Source organism: Hippocampus zosterae, chromosome 8, assembly GCF_025434085.1.
Source record: "Hippocampus zosterae strain Florida chromosome 8, ASM2543408v3, whole genome shotgun sequence".
NCBI classification, from domain to species: Eukaryota; Metazoa; Chordata; class Actinopteri; order Syngnathiformes; family Syngnathidae; genus Hippocampus; species Hippocampus zosterae.
This window is the reverse complement of record NC_067458.1, coordinates 16706569-16727285: the sequence shown is the minus strand read 5'-3', so window position 1 is coordinate 16727285 and position 20717 is coordinate 16706569. Positions and strand designations below refer to the sequence as shown.

The following is a 20717-nucleotide window of genomic DNA, read 5'->3' as shown; positions in this document are numbered from 1 at the left end:
AATGTCAATACCAACGTCCAAAGGTCACCTTAGCAATATGGGGAGGCGACGGTTGATAGTGAAATAAATAAGCAGTTCTGAAGAGAGAGGAGCGGTTGAGGGCAAGGCCTGCTGATTCACAGGGTTAACCATCGGCCAACATCTCAGGAACACGCCCCAAAGTCTTGACAGATTGACGTATCTGCTCCTTCTTTTTTTTTTCTTTTCTAAGCCTCTTTCACACACCTCTGAATTGACGCATCGGAGCCATATGAGAAGAGCCAGCATTTATCTGCTTCTGCTTTTCATGCACAGTCAAACGGAGAAAGATGTTGCAATTGCGGGTGGTTTCTTGCAGTGAATCGGTTAATTACATGACATCGGTATCAGGTGTTGAACTTCACACTCTCATTCCACCTTTCTGAAAATGGACTGTTTTGACTTTATTTACCGCAATCTGTGCTCATGCCGTTTATGCAACACAAGATACTTGGTAGGAAAGAAAGACTTGGCTAGTTTCAGATTTTGAGGACTTCATACTCCTCTCCGCTTATGTTGCCTCTACATTCTCACCCATTATCCTGTTTTCCTGCTTACACCCTCCCTCCCTTATTATCGTACCGACCCTCCCTCTGGTGAGTCAAAGTTTGTGGGCAGTTGCTGATGTTGAACCTTATTAGACAGACACATCATTATGCATTTGCGACTGTTAAGGTTTGCTAGGAAAGCTTTGTGCCCTCTGAGTGCCTCGCATGGTTTCAGCAAAAAGATGCAGCAAAGTCACATGAACGCAGAGCCCAGCACAACTCAAGTCTTGTTGTTTCATGCGAATCCTCTAGCCAAATTGTGACAAGTCGGCTGTGTCTGTGTGGAATTCTTGTGTGTCCATCCGGGCTACGAGTGGGTCAGTGAATCCCCTTGTACACACACACACACACACACAGCCATTTGGCCTCCGTTGCTGCTGTGAGTGCTCCAAAAATGGGCATCCCTTCCAAATCCGCCACAGACAATTGTTCATTCTATGCGTGCGATGCGAGTGGGGTGTATTTCCTGGATGTAGGACTGATTTTTCAGGCCCTAAGCCAGAGAGAAGGGTGGCTTTTGTCCCAGCACTGAATGACACTGCTGACTAAGAACGGGCCGAAGGGCAGTGGGAGGCGAGTGAGAGTGGGCTCTGTTTGTGTGTTTTCGAACAGTCGGCCTCATCCAGCAGATGTAAATAGCCAAGTGTTACTGAATGGTGATTGATTGCGGGATTGGGCGAATGTGGTGCGTCTGTGTCTCTGTGAGAGTGGGGAGCTCAAAGCTCTGTTGTTTGTGCTTCAACGGTTGTCCACTGTTCATTGACAGAAGAGGAAGTGGACGCGCAGGGGAGCTTCTCGCTTTTTTTTTTTTTTTTTGACTGCAACAGTTCTCTCTTGACTCTCCTAATAAGGCTGTATTCATCACAGTCAGGTTGTTGGGAAGAGGCATTCGAGTGATGATTAACTTGAGAAAAAAGGGCAAGGGACAAGGATGAGTCCATTACAATTTGGCAGACTCACTTTGAACAGACTCGTTTAGTGGAGCGGCATAATAACGAGCAATCGAGTTTCTGTAGAGCGGATGGACAACCAACGAGTATCAGGTTCTGGGTGGGGTTGTTGTGGGTCCAAATATGTCCGTTTCCTTCCATTTTTGGCCTTCCCTAATGACAAGTGAAGCTTTTTGCAGTGTTTTTATTGTTGTTCAGTCCATAACTCTGCAGCTAACTGGCTCATTGCCCACGTATTGAAAACAAATCATTTTTTCTTTCCATCTACAGGTCAGCGACTTCCTCTCTGGCCGCTCCCCCCTCACGCTGGCGCTTCGTGTGGGCGATCACATGATGTTCGTCCAGCTCCAGCTGGCAGCACAGCAGACTGGCGGTTCGCAGCTCCAGCACAGGCACCTTATCACCCGGGGCAACTCGGATGCCACAGTGGGCCAGCCCACAGGACAGCCTTGTATCCCTCAACTGCACTCTCATCTCCCTCATCATCCGCACAGCCCCAACTTGCCTCAGCCAGGCCCCTCCACATCCTCTTCCACGAGCGCCTCAACCTTCCCTCTTCCCCCCACACACCAACAGCCCCTGACCCCCATGTACCACCAGTCCCCATCGTCCGTTCCTCACTGCAGCCCGGCCACCCCTGCCCCTCCCGCTCGCTCTCCTCGCACGTCACATGTCCCCGGGAGTCTCTTCCGGTCTCCTCCCCATCACCTGCGAGACCACCACCACTACCACCAGCCTTCCTCAGGCCAGGCCAGCCACAACATGGGCCAGGCCAGCCCTGTAGCCCCTGTTTTGTGCCCTGAGGTAAGCCTGCAACTCATCTTATTGCTTGTCAGTAACGTAGCCACCGCAGTCTGAAGTTTGTATTGCGCCTGTAAGAATGGCTTTTCATCAAAGTTACCTGACCAAAACACCCCAAAAGCTCTACAGCACTTCTGTGGGAATGCTGTTTCCCTGCGCTAGAAATCCAGATCTGGTTTGGAGTAACTAACCTCCCAGCGGTTTGACTTTCATTCTCGGATATCCAATTAGTTGCCAAATTTGACCTTTGCGGTAACTTAACTCATTCACTCCCAAAGACGTTTTTAAACGTCTTTTCAGACTGGTCCAGAATTGGCTGGTACTGAATGAGTTGATGCCTTGTCATTTTGTGGTGCGTAGTCTGAACCGCAGATCCTATTACTTTTTACGTACATTTCTAGTCCTGTGTTGTCATGAATATCACTTAGCATTGGCTACTCCAGATCTTTTTTTTTCCACAAAACAGTTTTACACATGAAGATAGACTCACCCTGCTCACATTTTCTTGTTGCAGGCCAGCTGCAGCATCAACAGCCCCAGTAGTGGCACAAGTTCATCAGCGCGCTCCCGTAAACCTGGCGCCATCATTGAGAGCTTTGTGAACCACGCTCCCGGAGTCTTTTCAGGGACCTTTTCAGGTGAGATTTATTGATGCTCTGAGCAATAAACATGCACGCTCTCCACTTGAGTGTGCCAACGGCGCTATATTTAGAAACATGTGCTGCAATACTCTTGTCTCCTCTCTTCTCAGGCACTTTGCACCCTAACTGCCAGGACAGCAATGGGCGCCCCAGGCGAGATATCGGTACCATCCTTCAGATTCTCAACGACCTCCTGAGCGCCACACGCCATTACCAGGGCATGCCGCCTTCCCTCACCCAGCTCCGCTACCAAACCCAATGCGGCACGCCCAGCTCGCCGTCCCCGTCGCCGCCTCCCTCTCCCCCAGTCGTCGGCGCAACGGGACTCTCAGCCAAAGCTACCTCGGTGCCCGCCGGTAACCCCAGCAGCCCTCCGCCGACCCTTCATCCGCTGGTGCAGTGCCAGAGCCAGATCCGCATGTGCAAGCCCCCTGGTGAGTGACTGCACATGAAAGCGTGACACGGAATCACAGGCGCATTAATTCACTGCGCCTCCTTTTGAAGCACTCATGACACAGATGTTCCTGCTGCTGCCTTGAAAGAATGTGTGTTCATTTCCAGTTCGTCGTTTTCTTGATCAGCAGGTTTTTTTTATTTTTTTGCCTCGTTTACATGTCAAAGACAAAGTAGAATTTTGTTAACCTAGACAGTTGGTGTAGCCTTTGATGAAATATGGTTACTTTACTAAGAAATCCGATCCAATGCAAGCCTCTTGAGACTTTTTCAGTTAGGTATCACTTGTCACACAGCAAGTTGGCTCTATTTTATTGCACCGAGGAGATAGGTTTACCCCTTCCACCCAAGGCAAAGCTATGTTTAGAGTAGATTAGGCTTCGGCTGCTTTAAGACAACAGAGATGGGTGCAGGTCAGGACTAGTATGGACCGAACATCGGACATACCCATGCCCAAGGGCAGGGACTAGTGCAGGTGCCGGAGTTCAGATGACACCTTTCCGGCCGGAGAAAGCAGATTTGGAGTGTCAGACAGATGTCCAGCACAGATAACATTGAGCTAGTGTTGTAAGGTTCCATGAAGAGAAAACAGCATTGTCTTGTGGGGGCCTCCTTATCTCCTGTCGGGGAAATGGGAGTTTGGTGAAGTAGTCCGCTGGGTTCGGTCCTGAGACGCAGTGAATCTTGTTTCATGTTTTGCTTGTGCGTGAGCAGAATAGAGCTTCAGTTTTAGCAGCTGACTGACTGTGAATGTACAGTCAGTCCAGCATCGCCTGTATCAACCCCAATGCCCTCGCAAGTGTCCAGTGAACAGTTGGAAAAACACAGGCTTATTTTCCTAACTTAGGGAAGACCTTTCCCTCACTGCCTCCACCCCTCCCCTTGTCCTGTCTGTACATCTGCACTCCACAGCCCACGCAATGCCCCCCACAACCCCCATTCGCCGTCCAAAAACAGTCTCGCCTGTAAAATCCATCTGTCCATCTTCCTGCTATTCAGCCTCCCCTGCATTCGTTTTCCCCGCCTGTGTTGTGCATCAATACTGTACGTTCATTTGGCCTTTAAATAGATTTATTCTGAACTTCAGCAGCGGGGTGGTTGTTCAAACCACAACACTAAACTGTCAGTCTTTGTCCGGGTGTTAAATCCTGTCCATTAGCCAGCCAACTGCCCACAAATTGACCGGTGGCTTCCAGCGGAGGAAAAACAAAAAGAATGAGTGAAAGAAAAGCTTGTCTCCTTCCCCTGTTTTGACTTTACAGTCCTCGCCCCGACTTCCTGCTCACCATCGAAACTTCTGGGAACTGATATGAATGGGAAACCGGCTGAATCAAACCCAGTGTGGCTCACTGATACAATGAACCCTGGTCTCTTTGTGGCCGCTTGCATCCTGTTCCGCCTGGCGTCCCACAGAAGCCAATGTTTTAGCATGCTCAGGCGGCCTTATCTGCCGGCACCTGACGGATGACTTACTGGACTTAACACTACGGCTTAACTTGACTTCCCAGTGGCCCACCTTCATTCAGCTGCAGGACTAAGCAGTCTGTTGCGTCCGCCTCAGTATGTGTACACGCTTAAACTTGAGACAGCCTCTTGAAAATGTCACATAGCTGGGTTGCCTCCAGAGTGCCTTTACCCTTTTCCACTGCAAGTTCATGTGCGGGGAGGATAAGACAAGCGTGAATAAAAGAGCTTGACGTGCTCGGCCTCAAACGCCCGGTTAAAAAGTTTGCTTTCGTGGCTCCGGTGAAAGGACTTGCTGAGTTTGAAGATTTTTGTTTCAGCTCAGGACTCACACCCTGGCAGGCTGATTGTTAGATAAATTCCATAACTGGGGAGGGTGGACCTCCCTCCGCTCCCCCTGTCCAGCCAAAGCCATTGTGCAGGGGCCAGGGACAGGGGCTGCATACAGGGCACCGGGCTGAGCCATTGTGGAGTAGATTTCCCACTGCAGCTGCCTTAGTTCAACATAGGCCCACAGAATAGAGCTGAAAGCTCCTGCGCCACCCCCCGGCCCCCCTTCCGGATCTCTTCACCCCCACTTCTCCCCTTTAGATTTGTCAGGTCATGTTAGCGTCCCGGGGAAGCCAGACTAGAAGGGCGGGTGAGGAAAAATCCCGAGATCTCTGCCTCTCTGCGTTTAAGATCCGACCGGCTTGAACCGATTCCGCCGCACCCGTTATCCGTCGCTAAGACGCTGCTCACACGTGCGGCTCAGCGGCCGGTGACGCAGTACAACGCGGCGCTATCGAGCGAAAAGCCAATCAAGTACACCAGGTGCCCTTTCATTGTCGTCAGAGAAGAAGGGATAATGCAAATGAAGCGTAAAAAGTCGTTGAAGAGCGTGCGTCACGACAGGGCCGCTTAGCGGCCTTTCACTTGCTGCCACAACATTCATATTTGGTGGACAAGGACTTACCTGGAATGATGGACAATTTACAGACATGATAGCTCTTACTGTCAGTTCAAATGAATGCAGCTTTGTTTAGTCTTGTCAACCAAACCAAATCAAACCAGTACGTCGAAGCTTTTCTGCTCTCAAGCAGAACAGCTCAATTTTTACAGCTTCTAACACCGCCACAAATAAATCTTTGCAACATTAGCTCGATAAGAGAAACTTCAATTTTTTTTGGTGTCCTGTTGACGGGGCCCTATCTTTTCTTTCCCTGCGCCTCCTCCCTCTGCCGGCCCTCTAGCTATCTCAGCCTTTGGTCTTGTCTCTGGGCTGGGCTTCTGTCGAAGCACGAGGGGACAAAATGGAATTGTTTGTCTCTCCCATTCGCTTCCTACTTCTCTTTGGGCCCTCCAAGGTTATTGTGCTCGCGTCAAAGCTCTACAGTCAGGCTCTGAGCCAGCCAGCATGAATGCGCGCGTCTGTATGCGCGTGTGTGTGTGCAATGTGTGTGTGTGTCTTAGCCAGCCCTAATAATAGACCCACTGTCATAAACAGACTGGAGATCCCTGTGGCCAGCTGTGTCCGGCCCAGCCGCCCAGGGCTCCGGTAGTGATGCTGATGAATGGTCTCTCTCTCTCTCTCTCTCGCTCTGTTTCTCTCTCTCTCACACACACACACACACACACACACACACACACACATTTTGATGGTGCTCCAAGCACATTCTCAAACCTCTTGCCAAGCCAAAGGCCGTAGACCTCCTGCAGCATCATCAAACTGCCTTTCATACTGTTTGTTGTATTCGCGACTGCTTTTTGGAAAGTAGAATTGAAAGTGCTTGCCATGCTTTTCACCCAAGTGGGAACCAGGAGGACCCGAGAGGGAATGAAAACCGTGGTCCAATGTATTAGGGCGTGAGTGTACGGGGGTCCAATATAGTTGAGGAAACCTGTTTTCATCCTCAAAATTGATGGAAGTTAATGGAGCTGGGCTAGAGGAACACCGGTTTGAATCGAGGAGCCCTCCTGCTCTTTTCCTTCGAGATGCCATTTTAACATCCTTGCTGATCTTCGGCATCCAATGCCAGCAAATTTCCTCTTCGCGGTGGCTCGTATTTACAGAGGCGGAGGAAAAACGCTCACGGGGGAGGCAAATGAAGCCCACGCGGGGTGCTCAATTCATTCCGATGGAGGTTAGAATCGATTGGAAAAACTGCCACCAACGGCTGATCCTTTACCCTCTGCCCTCCATCCACGCTCTGCCCCTTGGGGAGGAATTCCTGAACCCTCCCCTCTCAGTGCCCTTCCTCACACTGCCCCAACTAGCAGCAGCCCTGGGGAGGCAAAGAGGGGCGGGGGGCCAGGGTAGAGATGAAGAGGGAGGTGGCGTGATGGGGAGGAGGTGGGGGCTCTGGGTCAATGAGCTGAGAGTAGGAAGCCATAAAGGAAGAAAAAAACCCCAATCTCCCTTTCTCTCTCTCACAGAGTACAATTTCCATTCGCTTGCATTTTCTATTGAAAGCCAATAGCGTTGTCCTGAGCCTGAGATGGATGGCTGCACTAGAGCTAAGGTTTAATCAATAGGTCTTTTTAATTTGCCATCGATCCACGTTAAAAGCTACTGCGGCTGTTGCTCTCTGTGTGTGCGTGAGCGCGTGCGTCCGTGCGCGGGAATATGTGATGCCGGATCGCAGCCACGGCTAGGCGATGGGCCGCCCCGCTTTGCTTTATCGACACGGGAGCCCGTTATTTCATTATTTAATTCCCAGACAGACACTAATGGAACTGACTAATAGATTGTGGTTACATGCACCTTCCTCGCGAGCCCTGTATACAGTGCGTGCGCGTGTGTGCGTATCACACGCACACAAAGAATGTGAGTGGGGTTTTTTTCTGTTTACTTATTAGGGATGTAACGATACACTGAAGCACCGGTAGGATTTGATTTTCAATTTTCAATTCCCGATTTTAATTTTTATTTATTTTTTTTAATCTTTTTTTTATGAGTGACTCCTTTTATAACCAAAATACATTTTTATTCTGACATCTGCATTTCATTTTGTTCTTGTAACAAATTCCCTTTTTGTAATTTCACAAAAACTTGCAAAACTACAAAAACTTTAAAGTGAATTTATCATTTTGACTCTTTCACGAAATTTTTGTCTTATCAGTGTTTGGTTAGTGCTTGAACTAAACGTGAAAAAAAAAAATCTTTTTGTGATCAACATTTTTATATAGATTTTTTTTCTCATTTTCTTTGCTTTTTGGTTAAAATTTGGGTGCTTAAATGCACTGTGCACCCTACTGCGGAACACGAATATCCCATTCTTCCCTCAGGAACAAGAACGGGCAACCAGACTTGACTAGAAACCAAAATCCTATCTTGCTATGGATGTTTTTGTTGAGCATTTCAAGGATGTGTGCGTTTTCTTGGCTAACTTTGTCTTGTTCTCTCCCGACCCAGGCGACCGAGTCCGGCAGACAGAGAACCGCGCAACGCGCTGCAAGGTGGAGCGTCTGCAGCTGCTGATGCAGCAGAAGCGCCTGCGCCGGAAGGCCCGGCGGGACCAGCGGGGCCCCTACCACTGGCTGCCCAACCGCAAGGCGGGCCGCAGCAACAGCAACAGCAGCATGTCCAGCGAGGGCTCCCTGGACCTGGACTTTGACGACTCCGTGTGGAAGCCCGACGTCAAGGCCGACTTGAAGTCCGAGTTCGTCATGGCCTGAGAGGAGGAAGGACGCGCCGAGCAAAGTTTGGGGGGAGTTTGTCACTGGCAACTTGATTGGAAAGGCCCTTCCTTGCAGACTTCGGTCCCATCATACTTTGCAGCAACTTGACTTTGTCTGATGCTTGGATTTGGACTCAAGATGAAACCTGGACTTTGAGCAAAGTAGAATCCCGTGAGTGGTGGTGGTATTTTATTTGTTCTTAACGTTTTCATGTGTGCGTGTGATATGGCGCACTCTGGACAGTGACTAAGAGCGCCAAGTGGACTTCCCCAACAGGACACAAGCACCAGATGCCTCAGTGTTCTCCCCCCCCACACACTCCCCCAAATGGCAAAGCTGCCGAACTCTTTGGAATATTGCGACGGGCATTCATCACTGGTCTCCAAACTCACTCGAGCAGTCCGCTTCTGACCTGTTACAGGCTGGTTCAATGTCTTGTTTTGTCCTTTTTTTTTTTTTTTTTTGACATACTATTTTATAAAGCAGAAAAGAAGATGTAGCATTGTTCACAAAGCATTCAGGTTTTCATAGAACAGTTGAAAATGGTGATTTGCACGGGATCTTTGATTTCTTTGAAGTGTGCAGAAATAATATGGAAGTATTGATATCAACCTCAGTGATCGGAGTGGTAAAAGGATAAACAGAAAATGCTTTAGATGGGGGGATTTTTAAAATCTTTACAAAAGCAAATGATGACATTTAATAAGAAAAAACAAAACAAATCTATTTTCTATTTCTATTCCTATCTTGCTGTTTTCCAAAAACAGCGGCCCTTCGTGGCTTTGTGGTTGACTACCAATAAACATCCATTCAGTCCTTCATTCATTTTTGTGGTTGATGGCGTCAAAACAACACGCAACTCGCAACCCAAGTAGACTGTGTACATAAACGTGGCGATTGGCAAAGATTTATTTGGGTGTATGTTACTCGTCCCCCAACCCTTCTGTTCTCCCAAGTTTTGGCTTAGGATTTCCCCAACCCTCACAACCATATGGAGTCGTCCTCACAATTCTGTTTTTATTGGCAAAGTGTGGGGGGAAAAGTGTGATCGGTGTGTTACCTAGTGCCTCCACCGGGACATCCATGAACATATCACATTTTTGCTGCTACACACTTGACAAAAAAAATTGCAAAAAAAGTGTCAGGAAGGGTTTTTGTGCATGCGGATGACGTGGTGATGAAATGGAACAAGAAGAGCAGAGGTGGCGGGCGGTTCACATGCATGAATTTCTGAATTAAAAAAAAAGTGCTGCTGTTGTTAAGGTTTTTGTAATTTTTACTTGTGCGTGTTTGGGGGAGATTAAAAAAAAAGACATCCTATGAAAGTATTAACAACAAACCAGAACAGATGAAGTTAAGCGTGCCCTCCACTGAACATTCCTGTTATGTGACAATGAAGTTGGAGCCAATTCCCTCCCCCACAACACCCCAAACTAAAAACTTTGAAGCCCCCCTCCCAACTCCCCTTTCACGCCAGGAGATCGAGGATCACGTACGGACGCACTCGCGGAGACTCGAGGAACCAGCGGAACATTTTCCACGCAACTTTGTCCGAACTATCGAGCGCCCTGCCACGATTGCACTCCAAAGAGCTCGCAGTGAGAGATTACCATTTTTGGGGAGGGGGGGAGGGGGGGCGAACCTCATCTTTTTGTTAAGTGGCCTTACCTTTCACTAAGAAATTGGGGACAACAGGGACGGGAATGTTTATTTGCTGATTGTTTTGAAACGAACAATTTGTCATCAAGGCACCACTTTCACAACCCCTTTTGCACTTCCTGAAAGAGCCCTCATGTGTCCGCCGCCTTTCTGTGTTGCTGTTCCTTTTCAATGACGCGGAATGGGGGTACAAAGTCAGACCCAACCATTTTGCGCTTTTTGATGTCCCAGAAGTAATAACAGCAGAACAGCACCTGTGTAGCCCATTTTACGCTGCATGTAAAAATCTGTGTTTTCCCGCCCCTTCTGTATGAAAGGCACATATGCGGAAAAGGGGGCGCAAAGCCGAATTTACCACAAATGAGCTAGTATCTGCCTGTAAAAGTCTTTTCCCGCCCTCTTTCAGTGTCACCGCTGTGTAGAAATATGATTGACAAGGAATGAGGAAACAATGTCTGACTCGGCAATTTTTCCATGTTTGGAGGTAGTATCAGACTGTGCCATTTTGCACTGCATGTAAAAGCTGGTATTGTTTGACCTCCTTTTCTGTGTCGCTTTTGTGCAAAAACATTACCAACACGGAATGTGGGGACAAAGTCAATTTGATAAGATTTCCTCTTTCTCAGGTGATCTCGCCACACAAAAGCAGAATTTTTCCACCTTTCCATGTCAACTGTTGTGCATAAACGTAACCGCAATAGAAAGTGGATTTGGCAGTTTGCTACCTTTTTGGAGGTATTGTCTGTGTAAAAGACAGCATTTTTCCCGACGTTTATCTCATTCTGTATAAACAGCGGCAACATTGAATCGGCGGACAAAGTACTAAAGTGATAGTGGTCCACTGTCTGAGGGAGTATCTGCCTGAAAAAACTGATATTTTCCAGTCTTCTTTTCCATGTCACTGTTAAGTAACTAACATGGAATTGTTCCCTGTAGGCATTTTTCCAACGTGTGCAAATTTTGTAATTTTACTCTGTTAAAATGCACCGACGTGAAATAAGTTGAATCCATAATTTTCCACCTTTTCAGAGGGTAGTATCTACCTGTAAAATCCCCCCTTGTCGGTGTTGTGTTTAACTCTTTCAGAAACGGAGGTTACTGCAGTGGACAGCTTATCATTTTTGGTGCATGAAAGGGTTAAACTCTAAATAGGGGACAACATAAATTATCAATGTTCCACATATGGGGGTAGATTGAAATACGGCACTGATCTGTTCTGCCTTTGCTGGGCTCTGTGTAAAAGTCATGGCGGATAAATGCCGGGCCATTTTGCAAGGTACCCCAAGGACTCGGGTCATGCGTTGTTTTGTGTTCTCTAGCTGGTGGAGTCTCTATTATGTCAAGGCTTCTGTGCCTTAAAATGTTGCCCTTGCAGTGCCGATGAAAGTTCGTTTTCACATCGTCATTCCGACTTCACGTCCCTGGGGGGCGGGGGGAGAAAGGGGAAAAAAGAGGCTAAATTTGAACTGTTGGCACAAAAGAGCCAGAAAGGTCCTATGAGGACCACATGCACTTCCTTTTTCCTTGGATCCATCATTACCAAAAGGACAGTTCAACCACCCGTCCCTCCACTCCCTTGTCAAATTCTATTTATTTTCCCTTTGTATATGTATGAACTATACTCTGTGTGTGTGCCTCACTTCTGTGTGAAACTGAAAAAGATGACAAAAAAATGACAGAGCATTACAGAGGGATTAAAAAATAATAATTACGTCGATGAAATTCCAGATCACAACAGTTTCAGTTGCCTGTTCTTACTTGTAGCCAACGATTGAAATGAAATAAGATTCAAGACTACAATTTACAATGTTCTAGCTCTAGACCGGTGTAGCACATGCGTGACTGTATTAATTTATGAAACCAAAATGGTTACTGTGAATTACGTATTTCTTTGTGCATTTTTTAAGTGGGGGGTGGGGCGGGGCAGAGGGAACAAGGCAGCGACTCTTGCTCATGTCTGGATTTTTTTTTCTGTTGATGGAAATATAATGGAAACAACCCACGTTTCTAAAAAAAAAAAAAAGAAAAATGAAAATATATATGAATATATTTTTTTTCTTAAGCAATACATTTCAGTGTGACTTGTGATAGAACATTTTCTTTTTTAGGTAATAAATAAATAAAAAAGCCAAAATGAGAATACAAGCTTGTATCCATGCGTGCTCATTCCATCTGCGTTCGATAACATTGAGTGAAAGCTGTTATTCGGTCTAGGATTTCGTGTGAGAATCTACTTATTCAAGTAATGTGATCGAATCAAATTAGGAAGTATCGGATTGATTACATATTATTTTACCGTTCTTACCTTTCATGACTGGAGCATACCACGTTTGCATGTGCAGGCGCGCAAGGCTTTAATAAAACGATTGCTATGGTAACATGAATATAACAATAGGTTGACACTGGCGTTTCGGGGTTGAGCAAGATCACCTAAATAGTGTCCCAGCATTAATGTTTTTTGTATGCCCTTTATAAACTATCTGGAAAAATAGATTAACATACAGTAACTACAGTAGTGCCCCACTTGCCTCAAAAATAGTTTGATCCACCGACAGGTGGGTCGAGTAGCCATTAGCTAGCAATGCAGGATAAGCACTTGTTTTTTTTTGTTGTTGTTTTTTGTAGCTTTTGCACTTCTGTAAAGAAATGCCAGAAGGTTTCACGCAAGGTGCTATGGAGTTTTAGTTTTTCCCCCTTCCAAGTCCCCTTAGGGGTTCCGGAAGGTGCTGTATTCTGCGCATGTGTTAATATTCAAGGCAAGTTGTGACCGACAAGCTAACTGACGGATGCCATGCCCGTTGTAACTACTGTACAGTAATTAGGACACGACAGGACACCTAAGAGAGGATTTTATATATTACCGTCAAAATTATTGACAAAAGTAATGTTCTGTTAATATGTTGTGAACTGCATCTTATATAAAAGTCAATGTTTGGTATTTTACTATTTGGAGGCTGGTTTACACTCGAAAAAAAATGCATACTGGTAGAGTACCGTTAATGATTACCTTGAGGTGTTGTATCAAAAACGAGTGGGAACGAAATTGGGTTAAAATGTACGAAAATATGAGATGTATGTGGCCTGATCGGGAGCTCCACATCGATCCCTAAACCTCTTACGAAAGAAATGCCCCTGGCTTGATAGGCAGTATCTGATCACTAATACAGGCCAGATGGTGCTTTTGGAGAGCATTTTACACTGCATACGAAAGCATCCCCCCAATGTCATAGTATAGACGGCATTGACATAGAATGAAGGGATGTATAGTGCACTCGCCAATTTTCCTTCTTCCCTGGTTGCATCACTCGCTAGCTCTAAATGAGGTTGGACAGCATCTGTGTAGCCATTTTTTGACTGCCTGCACAGAACCAATTTTCCACCTTGTTTCCATGTCTGTACAAAAGGCACTGACACGAAATAGGAAAAGGAAGTCATCCAAAAGTGTCACTGACTCTTGCACATCATTGGGTCTGTCTCAGAATGGGTTGGCAATGACTGGAGGGGTGAGCAAGGTTCACACGCTTAGCAGTTCTGATAAATCCATCCCTATGGCAACATCCATAACTTCTGTCTCATCAAAGCTTGGTTTATATCACCTGAGGACCAAAACCAAACAGAATTCACAGGTGAATTTGGTTGGTTGGTAATTACTGTTGTGCCATAATTTGGTCATACACGATAAATGATCTAATGATGAAGAGCACACAGCAAGACATGTTTTTTTTCTGCAACAAAGGTGAATCAAAACATGAAGCCTACATGTGCAAGCGGTTAAACGTGTTTCCGAGTCGGCGCCGCCAGATGACTTTTCTAAGAGCGAAGGTCGAGAAGAGTGAGCTCAACTCGGCGTGATTTGAAGTCGGATTGAACATGAAAGGACAAGCCCTCAAAAGCCAAGAAGGACTGACTTGTGCATGTCAAGTAAACCTTCACGTTAAGACTGTAGTGTTGACATCAACCACAGTAGGTGTGGACCTGTTCGGCGGTCTGATATCGCTGAAATTTAAGATTTATTGTCTTGCGAATTATTCACTTTGGGGAAAGCTAGGCTTAGGAGAAAATATTGAGTTAAAAAAAAGGTTTTGGTCAAAACAGGACACCTCCAAAAAAAGCCCATTGGGGGCAGTTTTTTTAATTCATTTTTTTTACTGTGTAAGGTGATTTGTGGAGCCTTTTTTTTTTTAACACTGCTACATGCCAAACAAGTGTCAATAAAAGTTCACCCACTCTTGTTGGTAACAAATAAGACAGGAGAGTCACAAACACATCTCATTTATTGAAATTCTTCTGAGCATACGTGAACAAAAACAAAAAAAGGTAACCACTGTAACGTCACGTGCTTGTCCATGCCTCCATTTATTCTTCTTCGCTTTATGCTCTTTATGCATGTTGGGGTTCTCATCCTTAAGAGTTATTCCTTGCCAGCGTCACCAGAGGTCTTCTTCGCAAGTTGCAGCTGGTATTTCTTTTTTAAAGGTGTGAAGAGACTCCATGCGTTGAGAATTGACGGTACATACAGTAAATAAAAACAACTTGATTATAAATACATACATTGTCTCGTGGCACTTTTTTTTCAGCCGCTGCAAACCATCTCATGACTTCCAGTCAAACTGCAACTGTCAGGAGGCGTCTTCTGAGAAGTAGCTGCCTCTTTCTCGCTGTCACTCTCGGCCTCCGCACTCAACCGTCTTCATTGACAGACATGGGTGAGCGATTCACACTCGTACTGAGAGAGAGAGAGAGATAGCCTCAGCTGCCACCACTAACTGAAAGCTGGTGGTTCCTTGCAGGATGGAGAGAAGCTCCAAAGAGTCGGGGGGTTTTCTTGGTGTGATCTCTGATAAGACACATTGCTTTTTCACAGATACACACACGATGCAAGCACGCGACAGCAGCCGTCGCGGGGTGTACTTATTGTTGTTTTGCTTGCTTGTCATAATGAGGGTTGGATCCGCACGGCAAAGCAAAGTGAGCCTACCTGTCATGCTGGTGTTAGCACGTGTTGTTTTCCATTGCTGGTTTTTTTTTTACGTCAGCAGCCGTCACGCATGCTGATGGCTGCACTGCAATTTGGCATGACATTTTGTATCTGTTCACCTTGTCCCACTCGCTAACAGCAAAACACTGCACCTACATATCAGCAGTTTTTAATTGCCTTCCAATAGCAACATTGTTAAAAGAAAAAAACATGTACAAATCGGTGTGCATAAGTTGTGTTTCTAAACAGCATTCCATTTCATTGTAAAAAAAGAAAAAGAAAAAACGTCTTTAATTTATTAAACTTGGAATTCAAACCCTGAACCACCAAATTGTGAAGCGGATTTGCTCAGAAGGGCAAAATATATTGTGTGTTATTTTGTAGAACTGTACAGCAGAGTGTAGTTTGTAATTAAAATTATTGCAATGAAACACGCAATGAAGACATTTCAAATGTCTTTCATTTCAAAGGATAGTTTGATACAACGCCCACTGCACACCAAGCGATGTGGCTGAAACGCAGTATGGGGTTCAGCAACTACATTGTCTGAGCGGCCGACCATCAGTCTCTGCCTCGACTGTGAATCGCCGGAATCGCATCAATTCGCAGATATAACATCCAATAAAAAACAATGTGCGTTGTGATTGGCCGGGGACCTGTCCAGAATATAACTCAGTTTAACTCAGCAAGGCTCCAGCTTACCTGCAACCCTAATAAGAACAAGTGCAATTGAAAATAGCTGAATAGAATGAACACAAGGCTCTTTGTAAATGCAGATATTGTAGTGAAAGTTTTGTTCCGATCAGCCCGCCAAAAAGCCTCAACAGATTTCCATGCCTTCACCCAGACGTTTGATGAGGGGGTGCCATATGTCTGTGCGAGTGTACACAACCTGTTTACACAGTTAGCAGGGTTTATTTTAACCATGACCTCTGGGCCGTGTCGCCGGGTCAAGCTGCGAGGTTGCTCACAGGCGCACAGACGCAGGCACACTGATGGCGTTGGACAGCTGAACACCCTCAACTGTGACATGTATGTGAAAGTGTGTGTGTGTGTGTGTGTGTGTGTGCGCACGCGTGTGGGTGTGTGCCAGCTCGAGTCAAGTGTGTGTGTGTCTGAGAAGAATATCAAAGGTTCCCGTCACAGCTGCATAAATATCCACCAGGTAATGTCTCAAACAGAGAACCACTCTGTTCTTCGTACAAATAGACAAAAGACAACAAGGAAGCTGCTGACCGTGTCAACACGGCGCCCCCCCCCCCCCAAACAGTCTGCAAAAAACGCAAAAAAAAAATCCACTGCAGATGGAGCTTTTGTCTCAGCCAAATGCTAATTTCTTGCTTTGGTCCATGTAGGTGATTCAAACCAGTGTTCACAAGTGTACTATGGTGGCTGAAATAGTCATACTTGTCCAGAAAACCAAACGCTTTGTTTGCACGCGAAGTCGAAGAGTTAAAAGTAAAAATTAAACATTTATGTGGCTGGTTAGCTAAGTTGGTTAGAGCGTGGTGCTAATAATGCCAAGGTCATGGTTTCGACCCCTGTACGGGCCATGTCCTTTAGCGACAGAGCTCAAGCGATTTCAAGTCCTTCATGTCATGATTGGACAGGACCAATAACAACATTGCTTTGCGATCATTTCTCGTCTTGGTCACATTTTACAAGGACGTGTGCTTGCCCCATGCCTGTCTGCATTGTACTTTACTTGAGCAGAGTATGAAATGGTCCGATGTCCAGACGCTGCCACCAATCCAACTACCAGACTTTGTTTGCACGTGAAGTCGAAGAGCTAAATGTAGTCCATGTGGCCGGTTAGCTCAGTTGGTTAGAGCGTGGTGCTAATAACGCCAAGGTCACGGGTTCGACCACCGTACGGGCCATGTCATTTAGCGACCAAGCTCAAGGATTTCAAGTCCTTCATGTCAAGATTGGACAAGATCAATGACAACATCGCTTGGTGATCATTTCCAGTCTTGGTCACCTTTTACAAGGATGTGTGCTTGCCCCCTGCCTGTCTGCAGTGTACTTTACTTGAGCAGAGTATGAAATGGTACGATGTCCAAACTCTGCCACCAATCCAATAGGAACTACCAGACTTTGTTTGCACGTGAAGTCCAAGAGCTAAATGTAGTACATCTGACCGGTTAGCTCAGTTGGTTAGAGCGTGGTGCTAATAACGCCAAGGTCACGGGTTCGACCCCCGTACGGGCCACGTTCTTTAGCGACCGAGCTCAACGATTTCAAGTCCTTCATGTCATGATTGGACAGCATCAATGACAACATCGCTTGGTGATCATTTCCAGTCTTGGTCACCTTTTACAAGGATGTGTGCTTGCCCCCTGCCTGTCTGCAGTGTACTTTACTTGAGCTGAGTATGAAATGGTCCGATGTCCACACGCTGACACCAATCCAATAGTAACTACCAGACTTTGTTTGCACGTGAAGTCAAAGAGCTAAACAGTGCACACTTTGTTTGCACGTGAATTCAAAGAGCTAAATGTAGTACATGTGGCCGGTTAGCTCAGTTTGTTAGACCGTTGTGCTAATAACGCCAAGGTCATGGGTTCGACCCCCGTACGGGCCATGTCCTTTCGCGACCGAGCTCAAGCCATTTGAAGTCCTTCATGTCATGATTGGACAGGACCAATAACAACATTGCTTTGCGATCATTTCTCGTCTGGTTCACATTTTACAAGGACGTGTGCTTGCCCCATGCCTCTCTACAGTGTACTTTACTTGAGCAGAATTTGAAATGGTCCGATTTCCAGACGGCGCCACCAATCCAATAGTAACTACCAGACTTTGTTTGCACGTGAAGTCAAAGAGCTAAACAGTGCACACGTGGCCGGTTAGCTCAGTTGGTTAGAGCGTGGTGCTAATAACGCCAAGGTCCCGGGTTCAACCCCCGTACGGGCCATGTCCTTTAGCGACCGAGCTCAAACCATTTGAAGTCCTTCATGTCATGATTGGACAGGACCAATAACAACATTGCTTTGCGATCATTTCTCGTCTTGGTCACATTTTACAAGGACGTGTGCTTGCCCCATGCCTCTCTACAGTGTACCGTATTTTCACGACTATAAGGCGCCATTAAAAGTCTTAAATTTTCTCCAAAATGGACAGGACGCCTTATGGTGCGGAGCGTCCTTTATATGCGCTGAGTTCCAAAATCTGACTGACTGCCGACACGCTGTTTATATAGAGAAAAGGCGGAAGTGACTGTGAAAGAAGTCGGCCAATCAGAGAAGGGTGGGCGTGTATATATACATATATGGAGAGGGAGAGAGGGAGAGAGAGGACAGACAAGCTAGTCCGCCAATGGTGAAGGGTGGGCGTGTAAGTGGACGCCTCAAGCCAGTACCAACACTTGTATAGCGTGTGGCAATGTGCATTGTTGCAAAACAACTCCGGTTTTGGTTTCTAAGAACCCCTGAAAATAAATTCGACAAAAAGACACGCCTACGAAGCTCAGTTCAAACTTAAAGCCACCGGTTATGCTTTTGGCATGCGTGCCCATCTCACAGCAGCGGTGAAAAAACAAGTCAAGCAAATGAGCTTGCCGTTATTCCCGGAGGCTTGACTAAAGAACTCCAACCGCTGGACATTGGCATCAACCGGGCGTTCAAAGTAAAGTTGCAAACGGCATGGGAACAATGGATGATCGGTGGCAAACACAACTTTACAAAGAGTGAGAGGCAGCGCTTGGCGAGTTACGCCACAATACGCAACAACGAGAGGGAACGCGGCGTTTTTGATGGATTACGGTACTTGCACAATTGTTCAATTCTTTCTACACACACACGCGCTGCCACCATGTTTCGCTCTGTTCTTTACTTTCAAATGTGGGAAAGCTTCACACGAGAGAAATGTTGACTTTGCTGTTGCTCCTCCTTCTTTCCGCTCGGTAATGCGTAGCAACTCACACTAGCTTGTGATGCATTCAATGACAACTGAGATGTGCAGTCCCCTGCTTCTGATACAGAGGATGAGGACTTTGATGGATTTCTGGGTGATGATTGATCGAAAAACGTGAGAACATTGTACGATGGCTAAATAAAATACACCCGAACTCAGTTCTGCTTTCGTTGGCTTTTTAAAAACGTGTTTTTATCTTATCTGTATGTCTTGGCATGCTACCGTATGCCTCAAGCTAACGTGTTAGAGTGCGCGCATGCATGCCGTATGTTGAAGCTGGCGTATGTTTTACCACTGTAAAACTGCGCCCATTAGTACGATGCGTCCTGTGTATGTGTAAAATACAGAAATGTCACCCATTAATGAGACTGCGGCCATTAGTACGATGCGTCGAATAGTCGTGAAAATACGGTACTTGACTTGAGCAGAATTTGAAATGGTCCGATTTCCAGACGGCGCCACCAATGCAAAACTACCAGACTTTGTTTGCACGTGAAGTCGAAGAGCTAAATGTCACGCATGTGGCCGGTTAGCTCAGTTGGTTAGAGCGTGGTGCTAATAACGCCAAGGTCATGGGTTCGACCCCCGTACGGGCCATGTCCTTTAGCGACCGAGCTCAAACGATTTCAAGTCCTTCATGTCATGATTGGACAGGATCAATGACAACATCACCTGGTGATCATTTCCAGTCTTGGTAACCGTTTACAAGGCTGTGTGCTTGCCCCCTGCCTGTCTGCAGTGTACTTTACTTGAGCTGAGTATGAAATGGTCCGATGTCCAGACGCTGACACCAATCCAATAGTAACTACCAGACTTTGTTTGCACGTGAAGTCAAAGAGCTAAATGTCACGCATGTGGCCGGTTAGCTCAGTTGGTTAGAGCGTGGTGCTAATAACGCCAAGGTCAGGAGTTCGACCCCCGTACGGGACATGTCCTTTAGCGACCGAGCTCAACGATTTCAAGTCTTTCATGGCATGATTGGACAGGATCAATGACAACATCGCTTGGTGATCATTTCCAGTCTTCGTAACTGTTACAAGGATGTGTGCTTGCCCCCTGCCTGTCTGCAGTGTACTTTACTTGAGCAGAGTATGAAATGGTCCGATGTCCAGACGCTGACACCAATCCAATAGTAACTACCAGACTTTGTTTGCACGTGAACTCAAAGAGCTAAACAGTGTACACGTGGCCGGTTAGCTCAGTTGGTTAGAGCGTGGTGCTAATAACGCCAAGGTCACGGCTTTGAGCCCCGTACGGGCCATGTCCTATAGCGACCGAGCTCAAGCGATTTCAAGTCCTTCATGTCATGATTGGACAGGATCAATGACAACATCACTTGGTGATCGCTTCCAGTCTTGGTCACCTTTTACAAGGATGTGTGCTTGCCCCCTGCCTGTCTACAGTGTACTTTACTTGAGCAGAATTTGAAATGGTCCGATGTCCAGACGCTGACACCAATCCAATAGTAACTACCAGACTTTGTTTGCACGTGAAGTCGAAGAGCTAAACAGTGTACACGTGGCCGGTTAGCTCAGTTGGTTAGAGCGTGGTGCTAATAACGCCAAGGTCACGGGTTCGACCCCCGTACGGGCCATGTCCTATAGCGACCGAGCTCAAGCGATTTCAAGTC

At 46.4% G+C, this 20717-nt stretch overlaps 1 protein-coding gene and 5 non-coding genes across 7 annotated transcripts in view; all 6 read left to right on the top strand.

The window, feature by feature from the left end:
- The window catches only part of midn (midnolin), a 173713-nt gene extending 163773 nt beyond the window's left edge, over positions 1 to 9940 (top strand). For both annotated transcript variants that reach the window (XM_052072847.1, XM_052072846.1), the window contains exons 5-8: positions 1787 to 2320; positions 2832 to 2955; positions 3069 to 3392; positions 8270 to 9940. In XM_052072847.1, coding sequence (XP_051928807.1) covers positions 1787 to 2320; positions 2832 to 2955; positions 3069 to 3392; positions 8270 to 8532 — 1245 coding nt within the window. In that variant the 3' untranslated portion in view covers positions 8533 to 9940. The remainder of the gene's footprint in view (positions 1 to 1786; positions 2321 to 2831; positions 2956 to 3068; positions 3393 to 8269) is intronic.
- A 7038-nt stretch (positions 9941 to 16978) lies between these two features.
- On the top strand, positions 16979 to 17052 carry trnai-aau (transfer RNA isoleucine (anticodon AAU)). Its single transcript has one exon. It is a non-coding gene; the product is annotated as a tRNA-Ile (tRNA).
- Positions 17053 to 17310: 258 nt separating this feature from the next.
- On the top strand, positions 17311 to 17384 carry trnai-aau (transfer RNA isoleucine (anticodon AAU)). The gene has a single exon. It is a non-coding gene; the product is annotated as a tRNA-Ile (tRNA).
- Positions 17385 to 18015: 631 nt separating this feature from the next.
- trnai-aau (transfer RNA isoleucine (anticodon AAU)) lies at positions 18016 to 18089 on the top strand. The gene has a single exon. It is a non-coding gene; the product is annotated as a tRNA-Ile (tRNA).
- A 1521-nt stretch (positions 18090 to 19610) lies between these two features.
- On the top strand, positions 19611 to 19684 carry trnai-aau (transfer RNA isoleucine (anticodon AAU)). The gene has a single exon. It is a non-coding gene; the product is annotated as a tRNA-Ile (tRNA).
- A 923-nt stretch (positions 19685 to 20607) lies between these two features.
- Positions 20608 to 20681, top strand: trnai-aau (transfer RNA isoleucine (anticodon AAU)). Its single transcript has one exon. It is a non-coding gene; the product is annotated as a tRNA-Ile (tRNA).
- Positions 20682 to 20717: the final 36 nt, after the last annotated feature.